At 45.1% G+C, this 24,971-nt stretch overlaps 1 protein-coding gene across 9 annotated transcripts in view; it reads left to right on the forward strand.

Annotated features, from left to right (window-relative positions):
• ZNF827 (zinc finger protein 827) overlaps positions 1-24,971 on the forward strand; it is a 189,854-nt gene that overhangs the window by 36,630 nt on the left and 128,253 nt on the right. For 8 of the 9 annotated variants that reach the window (XM_060400611.1, XM_012097410.4, XM_060400614.1 and 5 more), the window contains exons 2-4: positions 1,804-2,856; positions 13,804-13,976; positions 19,780-20,260. In XM_060400611.1, the coding sequence (XP_060256594.1) occupies positions 1,804-2,856; positions 13,804-13,976; positions 19,780-20,260 (1,707 nt within the window). Of the gene's footprint in view, positions 1-1,803; positions 2,857-13,803; positions 13,977-19,779; positions 20,261-24,971 lie in introns of those variants that run through there. The other variant, XM_060400612.1, reaches the window with a different exon arrangement.

Consider the following 24,971-nt stretch of genomic DNA (forward strand, 5'->3'; position numbering starts at 1 on the left):
ATAGTAAGCCACCATCCCTACCTTCCAGGAACCCCGTCACTTAATTTTTTAGAAGATAAGTCCATAGTAGACTTAATATTTTAAAAATGGAAATGTTGGATCTGCATTCAAAATACGTAGAGGACCTGCCTGCTTCTCCCCTCGAGCCTCCCTGTTCCCACCTTGCACCTACATTCTCTTTTCCACAGACAGCCTGAACAGACCTTGGAAAACATAAGTCACATCATGTCACTGCCCCGCTGCTGCCCCTCCAGTGGTTCCTAGTCACTCCAGTTGCAAAAGATGCAAAAATCTTTCAGTGGTTTACAGCAGCCTTCTGATAGGCTTGGCCTCCTTCCTTTACATCTCTCTCTCTATTTCTCTGACTTTCCCTCTTCTCTGACACTCACCGGCTTCCCGGATGATCCACGCATGTGCCAGGCAAGTTCTCACATCAGGGCATTTATAGTGACCCTCCTCTGCCTGGGCCCCCTCTCTCAGAGACGGCTGCATGACCGACTGCTGATGTCTCTCAAGTCTTTGCACAGATGTCACCACCTCAGTGAAGCCTCACCCTAACCGTGACTGTTGCACATGACAGCTTATCTCCTACCCATTACCCCCATCCTCTGTGTCCCGCTCTGGATGTTCTCCATAACATTTACCAGTCTCTGGTTTTCCCTAGGATTTACTCATTTATTCATGTTGTTTAGCATGTGTTTTCCTCACCGGAATGTAAGCTCTAAGAAGGCAGGATCTTCGTTTTGTTCAGCATTGTTTAGTCTTGAACGCCTGCCATGTGGCCGGCACTCCCTCCTTAGCTGTTGAATGACTATTGAAGGTTGAAGGACTATTTTATGCAAAGGTAGAGAAGTGGCAGAGCCCGCTTGTGCTCCTGGAAAGGCAAAGAGTCCCAGCTGACTGGTGCCGGGCCCAGTGAGAGCAGTAAGAGTGGACAGATAAACTCATGGATAGAAAATAAGGAAAGGGGACTCTCGGTGGAGTGAGGGAGCAAATGACTAATCACTGCCTGTGTTGAGAGGGCTGGCAAGTTGAGGGTTGGGATCTCAGGCAAGCAGTTTGCATTGTCCCTTTAAGAAGTCAGGGAGAGATTGTCCCTTTAAGAAATCAGGAATGTGAATAGTGTTTGCTAGTGAGATCTCATTTTTGTATAGTACTCGACTGTTTTTTCAAAACATGGCCGCATGTTTATTATGATGGAAGCTTCAAAACAACTCTGTGAAGTTGGTAGAATATCTAATAAGCAAGTTTTTATTTCCATATTTTGATCAGTTAAAAAAAAATGAATTGCATGTTCTATCAAGCCAGCTAAGTGACGGCCCTGAGGTCGTGGAGTTAGAAAGCAGGAACCGGCTTCCACCGCCTTGGGTCTCATCATCCAGTTTCCCCCGATGTCTAGCTGTCACTTTCACTAAGTGATTCTTGACGATCTCATGCTCACTTTTCACTTGGGCACAAGCTTCTCCCCACTTCCCCCGTTGACTGAAAAGCAGTTTCTGCATCCAGCTCCGTTTTTCCCATTCCTCCTTTTCCATTTCCCTTGATTTGGGGTAATTAGAAAAGGATGAACGGGTGTAAGAAGGTGGCTTGTGCTTTAAACCATGGCCCGTTGAGCATCCTCTCAAGCTTAGGTCCAGAGGCTCTGACCCAGCCCCTGACCGGTGCGAAGGTTGTGTCTGTCTGCCGTGTGGTTTCGGTGGGGGCGGGGCGGGCAGGGCAGAGGAAGCATGTCCGTTTTTGCCTGTCTTCAGGCTTGCTTGTTGCTTGCTTTGGGAGTAAACCTGATCTTCTTAATTCCCCCAGATGTTAGTAGGCAGGACGAGGCGGAGGGAGAGCTCAGTGAAGGAGAACACTGGTATGGGAACTCTTCGGAGACGCCGTCGGAAGCCTCCTATGGAGAAGTCCAGGAGAACTATAAGCTGTGCCTGGAGGACCGGATCCAAGAGCAGTCCACGTCCCCCGACACCTCCTTGGGAAGCGCGACCCCCAGCAGCCACACGCTGGAGCTAGTGGCACTTGACGGGGAGGTCCTGCGAGACCCACTGCAGTGTCCGGATCACCTCTCCCCCGGCGTGTCTTCTCTGTGCGAGGAGGACCACCCAGGCTCCACCAAGCCCCTGAGCAGCAACTTGAGGCGGCTCCTGGAAGCCGGCTCCCTCAAACTGGATGCCGCGGCCACGGCCAACGGCAGGGTGGAATCCCCGGTCAACGCGGGCTCGAATCTCGCCTCCTTTTCCCCGCCGTCCCACCACGCCCAGCAGCTCAGCGTGCTGGCCAGGAAGCTGGCCGAGAAGCAGGAACAGAATGACCAGTACCCTCCAAGTAACCGTTTCCTATGGAATCAAGGTAAGTGGTTGCCAAACTCAACCACCACCTGCGGCTTGTCCCCGGATTCCGCCATCCTCAAACTGAAAGCTGCAGCCAATGCCGTCCTGCAGGACAAATCGCTGACCAGGACGGAGGAGACCGTGCGATTTGAGTCCTTTTCCTCCCCTTTCAGCTCCCAGTCTGCCAGCTCCACCTTGGCAGCTTTATCCAAGAAAGTCAGCGAGAGAAGCTTGACTCCTGGCCAGGAACACCCGCCCCCGGCCAGCTCTTTCCTTTCCCTGGCTTCCATGACCTCCTCGGCGGCCCTTCTGAAAGAGGTCGCAGCGAGGGCTGCCGGGACCCTTCTGGCTGAGAAATCGTCACTGGTGCCTGAGGACCCTCTACCGCCACCGCCTTCGGAGAAGAAGCAAGAGAAAGTAACCCCGCCTCCTCCTCCGCCACCGCCGCCGCCTCCGCCACCACCACAGTCCTTGGAATTATTGTTGCTGCCAGTTCCCAAGGGAAGAGTGTCTAAGCCCTCCAACTCAGGTATGGATGCTTTCATTTCCATCAGCCTCTAAGTCTTTTTTTTTTTTTTTTTTTCTGCCTGTCAATTGCAATGTCTAATTCATTGCCTTCTTCCTTCGCGTGGGTTCCCCATCCGATCTGAGGCAGGAATAAAAAAGCGGAAGCAACGACAAAATAAGTAAGCAGCCTCGGGGTGGGTCTTTCATGTATGGATGACACAAAGACTTCACCAATAGCTTTAGTTTTGAAAGGTAATGAATAATCTTAGACACATACAGTACTCCTTCCCTTTCATAGAAACGATTTTTTTTTTTTTTCTCTTACCGAGTTCAGGCTAGGTCCACACAAGATATATTTAATGGAGGAAGATCAAAGTATCTTTGTCAGGGAGTGCATGGCATCACTGCACAGGGGGGAAAAAAACCTCACTGCTTTTGAAATAGTTGACAAGAGAGAGCTTACTGTCCTACAGCTACCATCACAAATGGACTTTTGTGTCATCAGTAACTATTCTGCCCTATTTTATCACACTATATACTTTTTAAAATAATTTTTTATTGGAGTATAGTTGCTTTACAATGGTGTATTACTTTCTGCTGTACAGCAAAGTGAATCATCTATACGTATACATATATCCCCTTTTTTTGGATTTTCTTCCCATTTAGGTCATACACAGAGCAATGTGCTTTGCCATGCAGTAGGTCCTAATTAGTTATCTATTTTATATCAATAGTGACATATGTCAATCCCAATCTTGCAATTCATGTCACGCCTTTTGTATAGCCTTCATTAGCATTTTTATTAATATTTTGGTGGGACGTAAGCCTTTCCATACTCTGTTCTTATATAATTTCTTATTGTATAAGAACTCTAAAGAATATTGTCATTCAGACGTAATCAAAGCATTTCCTGCAAATTCTTTATTTTATTCCAGTCCAATCAGATTCTGAAGGAATGTGCATGTGGGAAATGTGAATCATGGGTTTTTCTTATGGGGATGGTCTTTTCAAAGGAGAAGTTGCAATCTTCTAGAGCCTTGAGGTTCACAGTTATTCATCTGAGGGAAAAACTTAGTCACTTGGGTCCTCGCAGTGGAAACATCATTTCTTGTACTGGTTTGTTTTTAAATTATGCCCGTGGTGAAAAACAGGGTCCTGGAGATGGATGTATGGCGTTTCAGATGTCTCTGGAGGATATCCTGCCAGGCCTGGACAGGAAGTGGGCCGTGTGTATCATCATCAGTAGAAGCATTGCCACTGTGTGTGTCTGGCCAGCTTTTGACTATTTGCAGCCGCACTGATGAGAGGGGCTCAGAATGGCAAATCACTGACTGAATAGTCAACGCTAACATCAGTTTGATGCGTTTATGACAAATTTCCATTTAACTTGCTGAATAAGCTCTATGTACTCATTATAATTGCTTCAAAACTTGTGTAAACAGCAGAATAGAACTGGGAAAATGGATATAGGAACTTTTATGACTCTTCAAGTGATCCAGGCCGCTCACTCCAAGGTTTCTGAAGTGTCAATAAAATCCTAAAAATTTTATCAATGCTGAGTTTCTCTTCTCCTCAATTCTCACCTCCCATCTAGTGAGGTAAAGAGAGAAATGGCTAAAATTAGGGAACAAGGAGACAAACAGAGGGACCAGAGTAATTTTTATAAGGGAATTAATCATTCCTGGTTTATAAAAATTTCATTATGGGGAGCAGCAGAAAGAGAGGTATGGCCATCTATGTAAAATGTTACTTTATGTATATTCTTCATATGGTTCTTAAATAGCTGAATTAAATGGTGTTTCTCCTATAAATTCACCTGGACATTAGTTATTTGGAAAAGCTTATACAAAATAGTAATAAACTTCAGCTTGCTGGTGGCTTGGAAAGAAGGACCTGGTAAGACTGTCTCCTTAAGGCAGACTAAATGGCTTTGTTATTTTAAGGAGTCTTGGGTATAACCAGCAAGTTTAGAAGTATGAGCTTTTCATTCAGGTAACTAGATGCATGGGAGGAGGAGGGGAGATCTCAAGCTTCCAGGGTGGGCTAGACTATTTTTGCCTGTTTTGTTACAGGATCTACAACCCAGGGACAAGATGGGTTCCCGTTTTGGTTTAAATGTCCACGGGCTTCCCTGGTGACTCAGATGATAGGGAATCCACCTGCAATGTAGGAGACCCTGGTTCTATCCCTGGGTTGGGAAGATCCCCCATAGGAGGGCATGGCAACCCACTCCAGTATTCTTGCCTGGAGAATCCCCATGGACAGAGGAGCCTGGGGGGCTACGGTCCATGGGGTTGCAAACAGTCAGACACGACTGAGCAACTACGCACAGCGCACTGCGCAGCACAAACCACGCCCACCGGGCTTCTCAACAGGATTGAATATGGAGGTCTATAAGAGACTGATTTTTCTTTTCTCTTTACTGAATTTATTCTGTTGCTGAAACACTTACTATTTGAATCAATGACCATGTTCCAGTTGAAAGGGGAGGGAAAAGAACTTGAAATGGGACCCTGCCACCTCTTTTGCTGATTGACAGGGACCCCCATGTGCCTCTGTTCACACTCCAAGAGGTAGCTCCGCTGACAGAGTGATTGTATTTAAAAAGAAACATTCATTTTGCAGAACTCAGGCAAGAGAAAAGATGACTGCACAGAAAAGCAGGTGGCTCTTAAAATGATCCCCTGTGTATCCATGTGGGCGCATCCTCAGTTCAAGTTCTGTTTCTTTTAAACTAAAAAAAAAATTTTTTTTTAAATTTAACTACAGTCTGCTTATTAAACTATAGTTGATTTACAGTACTGTGTTATTTTCCATTGTATAGCTTCATATTCTTTTCCATTATAGGTTCTTACAAGATGCGACACAGTAAACCCTTGGTGTTTCTTTTATGTATAGTGTTGTTTATCTGTAAATCCTGTACTCCTAATTAATCCCTCCCTGCCTTTCCTCGTTGTTAATAGGTTTGTTCTCTCTGGCTGTGAATTTGTGTCTGCTTTGTAAATCAGTTGATTGTATCATTTTTTTAGATTTCGCATGGAAATGGCATCACGTGTTACTTGTCTTTCTCTGTCTGACTTACTTCACTTAGTATGATAATCGCTAGGTAATATGGCAATGCTGTGTCGCTACAAATGGCATGATTTCATTCTTTTTAATGGCTGTATCTGTATATACCACACTTTGTTTATCCATACATCTGTTGGTGGATGTTTGGGTTGCTGGACAGGCTCTGTCGCTTATTGCATGCGCTGGAAACAGGAGAGGCGGTGCCTCTGCGCACTTGTCACTTAAAGTGAGTGTTATCACTTCCCAGGATCCTAACTGGGTTATGGATTAAGAAGTGGATAGAATATCTGATTTTGTTGTTTATCTTTGTACCATGGAGAGATGATTTGGCTGGTGTTACTTAGGTCCCTCACCAGTTTTTGAATCTGAGAAGTGGGAGGGAAGGTGGGTCTTTCCATCCGTTCCTCACCTCCCCCCGCCCCCTTCTCCACTTGGCACTGTTGGTTTCAGAGCCACCTAGGGGCTGGATTTGGGTGTGGCTTGATTTTACCTAAGAAGCATTTCGGGGATGCAATGAGAGCTGTCGCCCATGCTTCTAAACAGTTCTCATGACCACTTTCATTTTTATGTTTGGAAGAAATCTTAAGTTTAATTCACAGTAGGTGGGTGGACTGACTTCTCACAGGGAATGGGTTTCTGTTGCCCACTGACTTAAAGAAACAAGTAATAACCACTCCCCCAAGAAGAAGTCCACAAAAATACACACCATCCTGATTCTAAGTAGGGCTTACATTTCGAAGCTGTTTCTCAAAATGTTGCACAAAGGGCATATAAAGTTGATTCTGGAGTTACAAAGCGAGATGTGCTAGAAAAGCCAGCCTTGTGTTGAGTCATTTAGACACTAGCGTTTCTTTGACCTTCTTTAGGTCAAGGGAAGTCCAAACCATGAAAAAAGAAAAGTGTCTTTTAGGTCTGGCCTTATTCTTCTTTTTTGAACAGGATTCAGTTGTTGCCAGGTCATAGTGTATTTAATTCCTTAAAGAGCCCATCACTCGATAGCCTTTCCCCCTGCAAAGAGAGGTGATGCTGGAGTAGGAGGTTTCTTTCATGTGACCCTGCGCCCCGGCACATTCGACACTGCTCTTCTGAAAGGGGACATGGAGGAGAGAAGATTATGTCCGTTTGCTCTAAAGATAAATGTCACACATTGACTCAATTCTCTTTGAAGCTACTGTTCTGCTGCAGCTCAGAACAAAATAAATAGTTTTTATTTTAAAGACAAAGTTTCTTGTAGAAGGCTACCAAGATTCCCAGGATGCCAGGCTCCTGGTTAAAAGAAATCACGAGGAGCCTTTCCCAGAGAATGTCTTCCAAAAATCTTATTTTCCTGAACAAAATTTAAATATGCTTAGAAGCAAGCTGGTCTCATACAGTTGGGAGCTAAGATTATTTCCTGGGTCAATAGATAGGGTTTTCTGGCTGCTGTTTTCATTCCTATTTATGAGATATTATTAACATTATTGCAAAAGCAGAAAAAGTCTAGAAAGACAGGTCACCTCTTCTGATACTCCCCTCAGGTCCATCATTATTAGAGCGGTAATCTGGGGATGATCGCATACAGGGACTTTCTTAGAAAAGGAATCCGCTTTTTAATCAAGATTCAGAACTCTCTGTTGCTCATCTCCATAATATCTCCCTAGGGACTTAAACTTAGATTGTCTCTAGATACCAAGCTTTTCTGTAAGTTTTACTGAATATTTACCAGTTGTTAGAATATGCATCAATTATCTCAATGTCAGTAACAACAGAAGGACCCAGTGACATCCATGACCAACAGAGTTTTGTGTTTCCCTGAAATAGGATTTGAAAGACTTGCCCAATAAATTCCATGGAAAGATATCAAATCCCTGTATGTTGTTACGAAGCGGGGTGTCTTATCCTACGCAGATATGCAGTAGTAGGTTAGTGGACCAGAGTCGAGATGGATGGTGCATGGATTACAGACACCCAGGGCCACCTGTCATCTTAAACTCCTTTGGTGTGTATGGAGAGGTCTGTTTGCAGAAACTACGCACTTGCAAATTATCTTGATTTTCTACAGATTGCCACTTAGGATGTAGCAAGGCAAGGTTTGATTTCAAAACCTATAAAACAATTAACATTTGTTTAAAAAATACCTGCATTGAACTACAGTGATTCAGTTAAAACCCTCCATTTGTTTTTTTAGCCCAGTGACATTTTTATATATAGGCAGTAGGGCAGAGCACCAACCAGGAGTGAAGAGACTGTCTGTTATCACTACTCTCTGCCACTCATGAGCAGAGGGACCATCGTAAGCATCCATCCCAATTCAGTTGCCTCCACTGCACACTGAGCAAGATTTATCTTCAAGGTTCTTCCCTGCTTTAAAATTCCTTACTTTTACTTTCTTTCACTTTATTTGTTTATCCACTCAAAACAAAACTTTTTTTTTTTCCCCAAGTTTTGAGTTACATATGTTGCTTCTTAAAATTCACTCTCAAACTTCCTGCATGATCTCTCTGCCTTGGACAGATCCTGTCCATTGTAAATAGATGGACATACCTGAATTGTACTTTATAAATGAGGTAGTCACACTGCATGCATTTTGATTATAAGCTGCTTGGGAGTTCATTTTGGAAACAAGTGAGCTATGAGTCTGTGAACATCTCTGTGTGATCATCGTGGTTTACCTACTCATTCTTTCAAGATGTGTGTTGGCATAATGTGTGAAAAGCATGTGCTCTTGAGTTAATACTACTTTTGCTGGGACTTACTGGTGGATTCCTATACCTTTTTTTTCTATTTCCAGTCCTTGTTTCATTTTTTGGGATACTATCTTGACCCAGCCCTTTCTACTGAATTTCATTATGGTCCAACACAAATTACTGAATTGTACTTGGTCCCTGGCCCTGTTTTGGGTGCCTGAAACACGTAGGTAAGGACTTCCAGCTCTGCCCCAGCCCATTCCTGCCTCCACCCTGCTCTTCTTCTCCCCTTCCATCCTTTCCATCTTCCTCTTTTCCCTGCTGAGCTGAGCTTGACATCAGAATTCTGCATAGGCCGAGCTGGACCTACATGAACAGCACTGTGGATTCCTACTGAATTTTATTTCCTCTTGGCCCCAGGAGTAATCTGTCCTGTTGGGTTAGGCCCTGGGCTATGTGTTTATTGTGTGATGTCAGTTGTTTAGATTTATCCCTCCTTTGATGGTAAGTTTTCTGCTTTGGAGGGAAGAGTTCACAGTCGCTACTATCATTACAATAGCATTTTATACAGGTTTATTATGTTTTATTCCAATAATATTATTGCTTCTAAAGAGAACACGTTTTCTCCAAGGAAGCAAATCAGCAGCTATCCACAGCACCAGCTCTAGTAGCTCTTGGTGGAATTTAGTTTTCTTTGCAGTGATAACTAACTAGTGGTTTATTGGGGGGAAGTTGTTCATCAAGTTGTAAACTCGGTAAAATGATGAACATTTCGACCCTGTTACCTTGAAAACATGTTGTGGTTCATTCTGAGGAAGTGGTCATATTTCTTTAGACTCTAAATCTGAGAGAAATTTACAGCTGTCAGTTCCTTGAAAATATTTTGGCATACAAAATAGAGTCCATCCTTACTTCTGTCTTTCTCAAAACTAGTTAACAACATCGTATATGTATGGAAAGCATCTTACCAAAATACAAATTTTTAATAAATAAGAATGCAAATATTGCCAGGGGAAATTCCAGTTTTTAAACTCAATCAGTGTTTTCCGCTTACATTGGCTTCTGTCTTCCTTTCCTGCAGTGATCAGTTAAAATTGTCAAATAGTTACAGTAGTGTAGCTATTGGACCACTTATCTTCGAGTTAGTTTCTCTTCATTATGACTATTTGAACTTTTCCCCCCAGTCAGTCCAAGGGCACACTCCAGTATTCTTGCCTGGAGAATCCCAGAGACAGAGGAGCCTAGTGGGCTGCCATCTATGGGGTCGCACAGAGTCGGACACGACTGAAGTGACTTAGCAGCAGCAGCATGTATATTTTGATATTAATTAAACCTAAGAAAGCATGGCTCCCAAATAAATTAATGTGGATGAAATATGAATATGCAGGGTTTAATGCCATGTCGTCTGATCCATGTGCAATGTGGAACAGCTGATTAGGGCAGAGGTGAAGGGTGTCAGGAAAAATAGGAGGCCTGTTGGTCACATTAGGCAAAGCCAGTTGTCCAGGCAAAGCCAGAGGTGTTCCTTTTGTGAGGAAATGCCTTTTGATTGCCTTCCTGCGATGTGCCGTGAAATCTCAGGTCAGGGTATGACATCTCAGCTTTTCCCTCCTCTCCCAGACAATTGTGTGAAAGGCAGTTTAGGGTTTAGACAGTGGAAAGTACTTCCTGAAGATGGGGATTAGTGGCAACCTGTTTGTGTATCTCTTTCTTATTACTTTGATGTTCTTAGTAACCCCAGATGGACATAATTTCCCCCCTTTGGCTTATGGCAGTAATATCACCTAGGGGCCTGATTCAGTCTTCATATATATAGTTTTATTAACTTAATTTTTGGCCGTGCTGCATTTTTATTGCATGTGGGCTTTTCTCTAGTTGTGGAGAGCTGGGGCTCCTTTCCAGCTGCAGGGCGCAGTCTTCTCATTGCAGTGGCTTCTCTTGTTGCAGAGCACGGGCGTGCCGGCTTCAGTACTTAAGGCTCGCGGGCTCAGTAGTTGCAGCTCCGGGCCCTAGAGCACAGCATCAATAGTTATGGCGCACAGGCTTAGGTGCTCTGTGGCACGTGGGATCTTCCTGGATCAGGGATTGAACCTGTGTCTCTTGCATTGGCAGGCGGATTCCCTACCCCTGAGCCACCAGGGAAGCCCCTGATTCAGTCTTCTCTCTCAAATCTGTTATTCAACATGCCGTCTTTGTGATCCAGATGTCAGAGTGGAGGGAATGATGGTCAAGGATAGAAAATGAGACTCCTATCCCCCCTAACCAGGGATAGGAGTCCAGGTCAGCAGAGGCGATCAATAAGATGGGAGGAGAGCTTGAGTGGTTTAAGAAAAAGCGTGTTGATAAGCCTCTACAAAGTGTGCTTTTCCTAGAGTAAAAGGAAATCCTCAGTCTCCACCCTGTCCCCCAATCAGAAAAGGGAGTTCTGTGATGGGAATTTCCAGACTTGAGGGATATGTTTTCAGATGGAGAATTCTTTTTCAAGGTCCTCTGTTGCGCTAACCAATATTGCTTACACCTATAAGCAATGTAAAAACAGCATCTTTGGAATGCCCTGGCTTTATTCCAGAACTCTTCTGATTCCATCCATTTTAAGTGGTTCTTTGCATGTGGAGATTCAGTTGACTCCATGAATAAACAATAAGATTACTTAAAAGTTTACATTTGGGAATATTTCCTTTTAAAACTATAAAAGTAATGTATATATTAAAAAAATTCAAATAGTACAGAGGAATATACAATGAAAACAAGTTTCCCACCATGATCCCTTCCTTTTAATCCACAGTCCTTTAAAATGAATCGCTTCATGGTTTCCTATGTACATTTCTAGATAATTCTCATACAGATAAAAAGATCATTTTTTGTTTCATTTATTCATATCATTCTTCCTGTTTCTCTTTTTTTTTTGCCCAAGTATTTAAAAGCAAATCCCAGACCTCATAGTCATTTGCTTGCAAGTATACATATACATAAGGACTTTACGGGGCTTCCTTGGTGGCTCAGAGCATAAAGAATCCACATGCAGTGTGGGAGACCTGGGTTTGATCCCTGGGTTGGGAAGATCGCCTGGAGGAGGGCATGGCAACCCTTTCGAGTAGTCTTGCCTGGAGAATCCCCATGGACAGAGGAGCCTGGTGGGCTACAGTCCATGGTCGAAAAGAGTCAGACACGACTCAGCGAGTAAGCACAGCACACAGGGACTTTAAGGGCTGCCCTGGCAGCTTCCCTGGTAAAGAGTCTGCTTGCCTATGCCTGCCTATGCAGGAGACGCTGGTTTGATCCCTGGGTCAGGAAGATCTCCCAGAGGAGAATGAAATGGCAACCCACTCCAGTGTTCTTGCCTGGGAAATCCCATGGACAGTTGAGCCTAGTGGGCTTTAATCTATGGGGTCCCAAGTTGATCACGACTTAGCAACTAAACCTCCTCCACCACCACCACCACCACCAAGGACTTTAAAAATGCGTAGTCACAATAACTGGTATTACATGAAATAGGATCAACAATTGTTATATGATATTATGGAACACCCGGGCTATAATCAGTATTTTCTTAATTATCTCCAAAGTGTCCTTTTATAATTGTTTCATTCAAATCGGGAGCAGAAATAAGCTTCACACCTTGCATTTGCTTGATCTGTCTCCTAAGTGTCTTTTCATCTGTAACCTCTTCCCTTTTTAAAATGCCAGTTACTTGTTGAAGAAACTGGGTCATCTGTTCTATAGAATGTCCCACATTCTGAATTTGGCTGATTCCATCCCTCTTGGTGTGTTTAACTTTTTTTTAAATTTTATTAAAACCACCTGTATTTCCAGGAAACTCGCTAGTTATCTAGAAGCTTGATTAAATATTTTGTAAGAATATTTCATACATGGATTATCAAAGGGCACCCAATGTGCATCCATTTTTAGTGATGCTGAGATTGAGTAATGGTTTTCTAGCTGTTGTCAGCTTGTTACATCCTTTATAAAGTCCCCTATCAACCTTTAACCTAGTGGTCTGAGCAGCAATTGGTTCCTATTTTCTAGAGAATAAAAATATAATCCTTCTAGACTTATAGTTTTAAATCTTGCTTTATCTACTAACTACTATCTTGGACATGTTTCTGTATCAGCATCTGTTGATCTAATTTATTTTTTTAAATGGGCTTCTTACATTTTATTTCATGAGTGTATTACAGTGTATTTAACCCTAGTTTGGAAATGTTTCTGATCCCTCATGAAGGGAAAGCCTGAGTCCTTAATTCTGTTTTTATTTCCCTTATCCCCAAATAGCAGAGGCTTCTGTGACCCTGTACAGTGTAAATTGGTAGACCAGAAGTGTAGCAACATAGTGTCACAGCAGACACCCTCCCTTTTGGGGCTGGTGGAGGAGTGATCCCTCCTTTCCTTGCAGGAAGTACTTGGTTTGTTTGCTTTCCTGAAAAATGGAAGCGTTTGCGGCCGCCTGATTGTAGCTTTTCCCAAAGTGGGCGGTGGGCGCCAGGCTCTGTAGAGCAGGGCAGCACACCTTAGTGGCCAGCAGAGGGTCAAAAATAAGAGAGTGACAGCGTCTGACCCTAAGGCCCCCAATGGCCAAATTGGCAGCAGCGTCTGCCCAAGCCATCACAGCACAAGTCAGCCTGAAATTTGTCTCCATTAGGGTTTGGCGTGTGAGGTTTATGATGGTTCTTTGGTTTCCAGCGTGGCGTTATTCTCAGTCCCTTTGACTTGTCTTTATTTCTTGCCATTTTCCAAGTTCAGTAATTCAGATGTGAACTCGAGTCTGGCACTTCCCTTCGGGAAAGCAAAGCCCTGAAGTCGCGTTTCTCTGGGCTGAGGTGTGGGATGCCTTCTGAAGTGCCGTGGGATGGCCTCTGAAAGCAGGACTTTCCCAAGGCAGGATGAGCAGATTTTGAAAAAATGGAACCCAGGTGGAAGTCATGAGATGAACATAGCTTTCTACCTGAAGAAAAGCAGGAATAAAGCTTCCTCACAGATAAAGTCTTGGAATGGGAAAAACAACTAACAAACGAAAAAGGAAAACCAAAAAAGACCTCCAAAACTCAAAACCAAAAAAAAAAAAAAAAACCCAACCCCAAACCAAAAACAACAAAAACGAAAGGACAAGCAAAAAACCCTCCCCAACCCCCAGTTCCTTGTTAGTTTTCTTTATAGAGCAGTGCATGTGAATTAGTGCTGGATGCAATGTGCCTTTTTGTTTTCCTTAATTTTCCTGTCTTTCTCCTTCTCCCAAGCCTCTGAAGAGGAAAGCGGAAAGCCTTTCCAGTGTCCCATTTGTGGTCTGGTTATAAAAAGGAAGAGTTACTGGAAGCGGCACATGGTGATTCACACAGGTTTAAAAAGTCATCAGTGTCCGCTCTGTCCGTTCCGGTGTGCTCGCAAGGACAATCTCAAATCCCACATGAAGGTAAGCCCCCTGCGGACGGGAAGGCGAGGCAGGCACAGCCAGGGCCCTCGCACCAGCCGGGGTCTGAGCTCAGGGTCTAAGGTAGAGTGCGATGCGGGTAAAAGGATCCGCGTTGGAAAGGATCTTGTTATAAGCATCTTCATGTCCATTGGACAGCCCAGAACTGAAAGGCAGAGAGCAGCTTCAGCAGCCAGATAATAAATGTCGTGTAGACCCATCCGTTCCTATTGGGGATCAGCAGCCTAACCTGGCCTTGCAGGGTGATGCATTTGGAGGCACTCAGAGGAAAACTTGGGGAGGAGTAAAAAGCAGGGAGAGAGGTTCAGGAAGAGCTGTTGGACCTGCCCCTCTTCCTAGACGGAGCGCCCTCTTCTGTTGCTTCAAACCCAGAGGCACACCCAGAGACATCGTACAGGAAGTGTGAGGAAGTTGAAAGTCATCTGGGCTTTAACTTCCATGCTGTGGCAGGCTTGGGGGCCATTCCTGACAAGACTGGGTCCCTTTGAGGTGTCAGGGTTTGAGTTTCATAATTCCGAGGGTCACACTTAGCAAACATGGAAGATATTTTTTTCAGTGTTCTATTAGGGACAGTCGGAGGCTTATGCCTGTAACGGGCATATAGGGAATTGTCTAGACTACATGCCGCTCTTAAGTGAGCTGGGGGAAAACTTCGGCAGCTAGATAGTCCTTTTAGCAGACTCTATTAATGCTAATTTTGTCTGAAACGCAAAGAGATCCAGTATCTGAGATGCAAGAGATCAAAAGAGCATGGGCTTTTGATTTTGACAGGCCTGCCTTTAAACCTTATTGTGCAACTTACTGGCTAACTGGCTGTGAGCAAATGCGTCTTTAGACTCAATTTTCTCATCTGTTAAATGGGAATAGTTACGTCCATCTGGAAGGGATATCATTAATATTTAAGGAAATAGTGGCGAAGTATTCAACACAGAAATGTGCAGTGGTAGTTGTTTGATGTTAGCAACTGTTGTTGAACACCTTAATAGTAATAACCGTCATCTTTACTGATACTTGCAGTAGCCTGGCTGCCAACATTATTTGTAAAGTGTTTACTATCCTGCTGTAGGAAGTGTAACGTGTAATGTAAAGTGTAACATAATGAGATAGTAGCTTTTCTCAAATTCTTGTAGTCTCATACTTCTAAATAGATCAGGAATCATTGTTTAGAACTGTAGAAATAAAAGAGTGTGATCGGACAGAACCTCTACTGACATTAGGAAATAACTTGGAAAGTTTAAAAAAAAAAACAACCATAGTATAACTTGTTTTCTACCCTTTGTCTTTGTCTCTAGCGGGTATAACGTGCCCTTCATCATCAGAATCCATTTAGCCAGGGGTTCTGGTTGGTAGAATTTTAATGAGCCGACTCAGGTTTTGTACTTGAACCCTCTTCATCCTCTGTCACCTCTCCCAAAGTAAAATCTTGTATTTTACACCGGCATAAGCGGGGAAGGAGACTTTCAAAGAAGTTCGTTTAAAACTAAAATTTGCCTCCGTTACTACGCCCTTACACTCGGATTTAGAAATCAGGCCTGGCAAATTTAAAGCTTCACTGAGCAGAAAACTTGCATCTGGCCTGACACCTTGTAAGCCTGGTTTCAGCTCATGGTCACTTAAAACAACCTATTTATAAACCCATGGGGGAAAAGAAAAAAAAAGCTGGGTTTTCAATAGCAGGAACTAGTGACCCTGAAACTGCAGGGAGATGAGTGGGGTGCCTTGGTGATACAGACGGTCGGCCACAGCAGCATCACAGATGAGAGCAGGCAGGGCTCTGCAGGTCGTGGGGTCCTAGAATGCTTTCAGAACAAATCAATAACCAGTACAATGAAGCAGTTGTGGGAAGTGACTACTTTATTCAAACGCATGGTGTCCTAACCTGTTGAGCTTTTGAGGAGAGATGTATGAGAAGGGCTCATGCAAGTTTAATTCCTCAGACGGTGTACACTTTCTTTTCTGTTCTCCACGTCACTTATGGGCTCATGGTTTTTGCTTTCATCAAAGAATTCATGATTTAATTTTGATGAGATAGACTTTAATTTTGCTAGATTTTGAAAACGTGGTCTACAGAGAAATATCATGGTGGTTTCCTTAGGAATAGATATTCTCTGCTCTGTTCCCCAGAGGCTATGGTAGGAACAGATTTCCTAGAATAAATCCTGCCTCAGAAGCAGAGGCAGTATTGCCTAAAGGTTAATATCTCAAACCCCGTGGTCAGAAAAACAAAAACAAAAAAGCCTTAGTTAGACTCTCAGTAGCTGTGGAGCTTTGGGCAAATCATTTAACCTCTCCAAGCCTCTGTTTCCGTTCTTAGAGATAGAAATCGTATGATACATCTCATGGAGTTGTTATAAGGGTTAAATGAAATAATAGATATAAAGCACTTAATATGATGCCCAGTGTGAAGAAGCCCTCAATAAATGTGGCTACTATAGTAATTACTATCCAAAAGCCATGTGAATATATATTAACATTTACATTTAGAAATAAATCGATGACATGGCATAAAAGAATGACTCTAAATTTTATTGCTTTTCTCTCTTTGTGACACAAAGAGAATTTAGAAAAACCGATGAAAAGAATCTGAAAGTGGCCCTTAATCCCATCACGTAGAAATAACCATTATTACCATGCTAATCTGTAGCCTTCTGTATTTATTATATAGATTTACTTAAGGAACAATGGGATTCTAAGGGATTTGTTCAACTGTAGTACTTACTGGGTTCTAGGCACCGTACATTTTCTGAGAGGCTGCCTCTTCTTAATATATCATGCAAATGTTTTTATGGCTTGCTTCGGAAGGAGCTTGTAAATGCCTCCAGCTTCCTCAGGGTTATCTTAGATTTCCATTAAGTCTTTTACAACTTTCCTGGATGAGTGAGCATACAGGAATTCAATACGGAATTCATAAGAGAAGATGAGGAGGGCGGAGAACAGGAACACGGGTGAAGAAGCGGCTCGACGCAGGCAGGGGTCGGGGCGCCGACGTTTTCCAGACTCAGGTGTGCCAGGCAAGGCAGCGACTGCTGGGCTCGCCCGTTCCCAGCCTGCCTGGTCCCCTAAGTAGGGTGAGTGGAGGAGATGTTGTTCTCCAAACTGTCCGACTGCTGCGCAGGAGATGAACACACCAACGCAGCGATCTTTAAACTCCTTGTGGTGGTGACATGCACTCTCTGTGCAGGGCGGCCAGCAGGCAGCCCATCTCTATGTGACCTGGAAAGAAGGACACGCTTTAGTCAAGTGTTTCTTGACCGTAGCCGACCGAGAGCGATTTTGAAGGCGATGTCAGGCTAAAGAGAGTACAGATGATCCCAGAAAGGGCTTTTATTGTCAGGAGAGCAGGGACAAGCCTTCCCTCCAAGGCCAAATGCGAACTCGCGCCCCTCTGGGCAGGTCTAGCCCAAATATAATGCCAAGTGTGACCATCAGCACCATATCCACTGTTTTTCTTTTCCACACTCACTCATTTCCCCACAACTAAATATAGCCAAGCCAGGCTCGGGTAGAAAAGGAGCTGTGCACGGGGCTTGGGCACAGACTCTTGAATCCAGGGCTCCCTGTTGGATTTTAGAACCTGGACCCCATCCTTTTTCTTTTCCAGAAGCTGCTTCCGGAGCTTTGTTCTTGGATTAGCGCCTGTCCTCTGCCAGGGCAATAGATGTCAGGACATTTCTGAAACGGGATCTATCCCACCACCCTGCTCCCGGGAATGGCGGAAGCTTTCTGCCTAGTGACCTTTACCACCTGGCTCTGGGGCGAGCCGTGGGTGGCACCTGTCAGGATTCCCTGGGGCTGTGACCGGAGGCCCCACAGGGTGCCAGCTCCCGCGCGGGGAGAGCTGGGCAGAAGAGAGGGTGGGGAATGGTCCCGATTGTGTGAGGGAGAAAGCAAGTGAACCCATCCTCTCCAGAGTGAAATCCTTTTGTTGTGAAAGAGCTGAGGCAGTCCTCAGCCGGCAACAAAGGGTACGTGCCATCCTCCAGCCTCTCCCCACCTGGCAGGCGGAAAGCCTTTTAATGACCAAGGCTTTGCTGCAACTGAATTTAAGTGTATCTGGTTATTTCTTTGGAGAAATTCATGCTTTGGGGGACCCAGAATCTCTTCTGTTGTTTTTTTCAAAAAGCCACAGTGGGGTGCTGTAGCGACAGGATCTCACCATTAACTTTTAATTTCTTTGCTTTTGTTGGTCACTGAACATTATTTAAAAGTATGTTTTGGCTGGTGAATAATGCTTTTGGATTGCACTCAGAATGCATAAACAGCTGTAGTAAAACTTGCTCTCTTAGAAAGGAAGCCCACGCAGAGGGGCCAGGTGGCCCAGTGGATTAAGGAACCTTTAACCTTCATTCGACCTGGGTTCAAATCCTGCCTAGATCGCCAAAGTGGAGAGGTTGGTTTGACTCGGGGTTTGAATTCCATTCCCTCGTTTTTCCAGAAACCACACAGCTCCCCAAATCTTTTGGCCCAGATCTACACCATTGGCAGTTTCTGCTGGAGGGAGGGCCAGTCCTGAAATAGCAGGGTGGAGCAGGTCAGTGCTCAAGTACACTGGCAGAGATGAATGGGGAAGTTACAAGCTTGCTAGCACCTGCCAGCTCCAAGTCTGGCTCAGGCCGATGCAATGATTTCCTCACTTTTTCAAGCCCTTAATTTGATCATGACAGGAAGGAAAGGAAAGTTTCTTCCCATTTTTACAGGTATTGTGCAGGCAAGGCTGGAACTGGGTTTCCAAGTCTGCATTCCTTCACTGTAGACATGCCTATCTAGAGCCTGCTAGAAAGAACCGTATCTGGCACCTCTGGTTTCATCTCGCTGAGACGGTTTGGTGGGCATCAGCCTCTGGTTTTTCTCCCCCTCTGCTCCTTCTTTTTTTTTTTTTTTTAGAAGCTGCCTGTAGATAGCTGGAGGAATACAGAAAGGAAGGGTGTCTTAGAAGCTTAGAGAGTTGCTTTTATTTATTATTTTTGTCCACATTGCACAGCATGCGGGATCTCAGTTCCCTGACCAGAAATCGAACACATGCCCCTACAGAGGCAGTGCGGATTCTTAGCCCCGTGACCACCAGGGAAGTCCCTCCCCTTCTGCTTTCTTTATATGTCCTTTCGCTCCGGCCACGTGCTCCAGGGTCTCGATTTCTCTATGAAACGGGAATGCCCTGGAGGCGTTATTTTCCCCAGTCTTAATTACCTAGAGCAGCATTTTTGAAAGTGGAAATTATGTTTGCAAAGCATAACTACTTCTCCGGGTGGTGATAATTGGGTCCATGCCGCATATTATATTGTGAGAGGAATTACTTGACAGGGTACCTCTTTTGACCACCCCCCCACCAACTGGTAATTATGTGAGTTCCAATTGTGCTGGGTTTATAAAGTTTTCTTTGAAGACATCAGCGGAGATGGGATGACTAGAACATGAGGAGGATTCTACCCTAGACAGTCTCCACGGGCAGACAGAGTCCCCGGTTGAGTTGATCTGCTAACGGACTCTCAACCTGTGTGGACCCCGCTCTGTGTTTAGGGATGACCCTCATGACCTGAGGCACACAAGGAAGTGCTCCTCTGGTGATACGACTCCGTGGGCCAGGAAGGGAGTGGCAGCCCTGTTCCAGTATCCTTGCGTGGAGAATCCCATGGACAGAGGAGCCTGGCGGGCTACGGTCCACAGGATCGCGAAGAGTCAGACGGGACGGAGCAGCTAAGCGACGCGGAAGTGCAGAGGGTGGGGGGAGAGCAGGGCGCTCGGTGTCGGCGCGGCGGCCAGCTCACTCTCCTTGCTTCTCCGCCAGGTTCATCAGCACCAGGACCGGGGAGAGACCTTTCAGTGCCAGCTCTGCCCCTTCACGTCCTCCCGCCACTTCAGCCTGAAGCTCCACATGCGTTGCCATCAGCACTTCCTGCGGACAGAAGCCAAGGTGAAGGAGGAGATCCCAGACCCCGAGGTCAAGGGGCCGCCCCACCTCAGTGACAGTGCCTGCCTGGGGCAGCAAAGGGAAGGAGGAGGGACAGAGCTAGTGGGGACCATGATGAAGTCCAGCACTCCAGAGAGGACTAGCCAGGGTGGGGCTGGCGTCTCACCTTTGCTGGTGAAGGAGGAGCCCAAGGAAGATAACGGCCTGCCAACCTCCTTTCCTCTGAATGCTACTGACAGGCCAGCCAACCACACAAAGCTGAGAGAGCCCTCCGAGTTCGCGGCCAACAGTGCGTCCGCGTTGTTCAGCCAGGACATCTCTGTTAAGATGGCGTCTGATTTTCTCATGAAGCTGTCAGGTACTTGAAGAGGGGTGTCCCCCCTCTCTCTCTCTCTCTCTCATTTTCTCTCTATCTACCAGTATTCGTAGCTTTACAGTGAGCTGGTAGGACCAGGTGATCTCAAGGTCCCTCTAAATGACAATTGTCTGCACGCTCATACATTTTCTCCTTGAGACTATTTTTTTTTAAACAGTCCTATGGAAGTAGGCATGGCTATGGTTTGGGTCTCAAAACAACAGAGATTGTTGATTTCTTTCTGGTTTTCCCCTGTTACGGGTCCTTGCTGTGGGGGACAGGTCACAGGGGAGCCAGGTTGGTGACAGTTCTTTGTGTGACCTTGAGCCCTATTTAACTTGTCTCTCCACTGACCTTAAACCGTATTTAACTTGTCTCTCCACTGGGTTCTTTGAAAGGGCTTGTGCAGGACATCTTGCTTTGCGTATACTCAAGTTCATGATTGCCTTGATGTAAAAGATTCTAAAGGACATATACACAGAGTACTATTAGAAAGTTTTTAGAGTTTTAAAATTTGAGCAGATGATAAAATTATCTTTAGGTTTTGTTTTTTCTAATGGAAAGTTTTTCATTGTGGTAAAAAAAAAATATGAAATTTGCCATTGTAACCATTTTCAGGTATGCAGTTCCTTAGCATCAAGTACATTTACATTGCTTTGTAACCATCACTACCATCTGTCTTCAGAACTTTTTCATCTTCCCAAACTGAAGCCTTGTACCCATTAACCAAGAATTCTTCCTTCCGCTCTGCCCTGGTAATCACTATTGTACTTTCTGTCTCTGAACATAACTGCACTAGGAACCTCATGTAAAGTGGAAGTTTAACAAATTGTTAATATTCTTTTGCAGCTGCCTCAATGCTTTTTAGAAAGAAGTTGTAGTATGTCATAAAAATGTATTACTAATTGATACCACTTTCACCATCGAATTATACATGATGTTTCATTTAGGTTTTTTTTCCTCCTCCTCCCCCCCAATTTCTTGGATTAAGTTGTGGAACTGAACAGGGAGTGTCATGATGCCAAAGGAGCACTGTTTTTCCTGACTTTTTTGTGATGAGAAAACATATTGTGGGCCTGTGCGGCTCCTCATTATTTTTTTTAAAGAGATGTAGAGGGTGGGGAAAGGTCGGCTGAGAATTGGTTCTGTCTCTCAGTTAAGACGGCAGGCCCCACCATGATTTCCAAATGCCATTTCAGCTCTTTGGAGATTGACAATACCCTTTTAAATGGAGAATAATTGGTGACCACCTTCCTTTAAATGGACTGTGAGTCAAATTTCACTAAATGTCACCACCAGGTGAATTAGAGGTTCTGCTTCACTCTGAAGTCCCTTTGCTCAGTGACACGTCAATCAGGTCTTCTGGAATGTTCCCATCACCCCAGGTCTGTGCCCCTCAGGAGTGCTCAGGGCTGGTTGGGAGAAATAAGGAAAGGCAGGGGATGGAAGTGAGGCATCGCAGAAAGAACTGAGATGGAGTGTCACAGGGAGGCACCCTACCCCGCGCGACTGGTGAACATACCCTACACCGTGATGGCCAAGCGGCTGGAAGTCAGGTGCCTGGACCACAGCAACAAACAGTGATCGGTCCCTGCATTCTCCTCTCCCGTCCCAGCCTAGGGAACATGTGCTCCTGAAGACTCTGCATCTTATATAGAAACGTCTTTGGAGATGTGGGGAAAGTGTAGGCTTCTGGGTTTCGTTTTTCTGCAGAACCTTCAATTTTCACTTCTGGGAGAGCACTGGTTCTTTCTTGATAGTATGTCCCACCCATGTCAGAGCCAAAGGGGCTCCTTCTCTGGGCTCTTCTAGTGCTTCCTCAAGGGAAGGAATGCCGTGGTGGGCGTATTCACCTAGGATGGCTAAATGGGACATTTCCTTACTTAGCAGACAAGGGGGAAACCGGAGGGGTGAGTAGCTCGTAGGAAGAAGGTGCCTTCTTTACTCCAGGACTCCAGAAAGTTTTTAAATGTTGAGGAAGGTGAGAGAGGGTGGAGGAAGGCTTGATAATACACGACTTCTGGTGGGCTTAGCTATGAGTGCCCCACGGACGCAGTCTCAGGGAGTGTGAGGTAAGACCTGTGACTGCTGCAAGTCAGGCTTGCAAACAGGAGAAACACAAGAGGCAAAGCCAGTCGGATGGTTGGGGTGGAAAGCCATGCGCCCAGGCCTTCTCCTCTGATCTGTTTTCTCAGTCGGCTATTAACGGGGACTTGTTTACGGGTTTGGCAGTCGCAGTATTTACCGACTGATCAACGGGCATAAGAAAACAGATAACAAATGCACGCTGTTTATGCAAAAGGCCCGTGCAGCTATTTTATGGTGGCTTACTAGAGGTCCTGAAACCTGACTTGTGTGCACTGTTACCTAGCAACCTGTTAGAAAGTCACCGGGGAGTGAGATGCATCGGTAATTTTTGTGTGTGTGCATATTTGGATGTAAATGTAAACTTGGTGACGGTACAGCGCAGCCCACGGGAGGAGAAGAGACGTGGAAAGGAAAGGAATACATTTTCAGGGGAGAAGGGGTGATTATTATTTTTTTCTTCCACTTGCTGTCTGGTTGATCAGAGTCCTATAATTGATAGCGGCTCTCGCCAGGGTACTCCACCTGGCTGTGTCCGTGGCTGTGATCCCAGGACCAAAGGGCCAGGCCCCGGGGAGCTGTGGCTGAGCTTCTAGCTCTTTCCCTTATCAGATGTCGGGTTAGCATTGGGCCTCGTCCCCCAGCCTCATAACGGTGCCATTGTTCTCATCTTGGATTTTTGAGCCAGGCTCTGTGCGTGCACCTGCTGGGACCCTGGGTGCAGCTGTTTGTGGACACCGGGGCTGGGAGCCTCTGCCAGCCACGTCACTGCAGAACTGGAGCACAGTGACAAATTCAAGCGTGTCCGTATCGTCTTGTTTTCAAAAGCGAGATGGAGAACACTTGATTCTTTCTTGCTTGGTGACTAAGGGGAGTCTTTCTTGCTCCTTCAACACACGTTCAACACACAAATGACTTTAAGAGAACCCAGGAGGATGAAAGGGCTTCCGAGGTGTTGCTAGGGGTAAAGAATCTGCCTGCCAATGCAGGAGATGCAAGAGAGTGGGTTTGATCCCTGGTTCGGGAAGATCCCTTTGGAGTAGGAAGTGACAACCCACTCCAGTATTCTTGCCTAGAGAATTCCATGGACAAAGGAGCCTGGCGGGCTACAGTCCATGGAACCACAGACTCGCTGTGCAACTGAAAATACACAGGAGTATTAGAAATCGCTGGTGGAATGCTGTTTTAAGGGGACTCGAAGGCCGCCCATCCCAATCCCCATTTTGAGGTTTCCCAGCATCTGTGATTGTGAAATCAAACCCCTTCCCCAAGCTATCCAGTCTTCTCCTGCCTGAGCCCACCCTTAACATTCCTAAGTCCTTCGAGATTAACGTTTCCTAGGACCAAGGCTTCCCAGGCTCAGCACTGTAATTGCCTCGGAGGAGAAGATGGGGCAGCCCTTGCTGATGGCTTTCTGGGATGATGGCAAAGATAATTTTGAAAACTCTGCTCTGCGTTTCAGCCTAGGAAACAAGCCTTTGAGGGCTGCAGCCTGCGTGTTTGCCCAGATCTCTCTTGGAATCCAGAAGACAGAGGCAGACTGTCTCATGTCAGGGCGAGGGCTTCAGTAGCCACATGGCTGGGGCTTTGCAAGGGAGAGGAGGTTAAATTCCTACAGTTCTGTGCCATCTCCCCTTAGTCTAGCAGCAGTGTTCACCTTGACTGACATTAGACTTACCTGGGAAGCTTTTGTTTTTTACATGCCAGGGTCCAGCCACACTGCCAGAAATTATGATTTAGTTGGTCTCCAGTAGGACCTAAACATTGGAGTTTTCTTTAAAATCCTCAGATGATTCTAAAAATGCAGCAAGGCCTAAGGACCACTGACGTGGAAGCTGCACTTGATACCTGTTTTGTTTGTTTGTTTCCAGTATAGTTGTAGTTTTTTTTCAGTACAGCTCTCTCTGTCCTAGACCCTGAAAAGGGCCTGGTGCTGTGGGTTGGGTCAAGGTTGACCTGAACTGGAGGCCTGGCTGAGTCATGGTCGTTGAGCCCCATGTTTCCCCTCGTGGGGCCACATGACAGGAGAATTAAAACAAGCATCTGGATGTTCTGCAGTTAGAATTAGAAAATCTTGAGACTCATCTGTAACATCTAGGAACTGGGAGGATCATCATTAGACGCCTGATTAAAAGTTGCCTGCTGTGGCCTTACATCACTTCTCTTTCTGAAAAAACACACTTTTCAAGCTATCACATGTAAATCTAACTCTCCAAATTAGAACCAAGCAGTTGACAGAAACTTGGCACCTCAGTTGTTGGCTGTGAATATCTTTTTAATCTTCTTGTACTGGGTTTTTTGAAAATAAAAAGATACAAGTCATTTCAACTATTTTTAGTTTGGAAACTGGCCAAAAAAATGTTCTGTCTCCCGCATTCTATTAATTTCATAAAATTGAGGCTGAAAACATCTTAACCATGAGAGGTGGATTTCAGAAAGCACTGACTTGCAAATGAGTCCAAGCTGAATTGTTTCAAATGTGTTAGGAGCTCAGCGGTAAAATGGCAAAGGTTTTCTTGAATCAACAACGGGGAGCTGGTGAATGTTTGTGTTGTATCTTGCGGGTTCCCATGGGCCTTTGCTCTGCCACCTCCATCTATTTCCCAGAATTTTATGCATCTGTAGTTAC

Source organism: Ovis aries, chromosome 17, assembly GCF_016772045.2.
Source record: "Ovis aries strain OAR_USU_Benz2616 breed Rambouillet chromosome 17, ARS-UI_Ramb_v3.0, whole genome shotgun sequence".
NCBI lineage: Eukaryota > Metazoa > Chordata > Mammalia > Artiodactyla > Bovidae > Ovis > Ovis aries.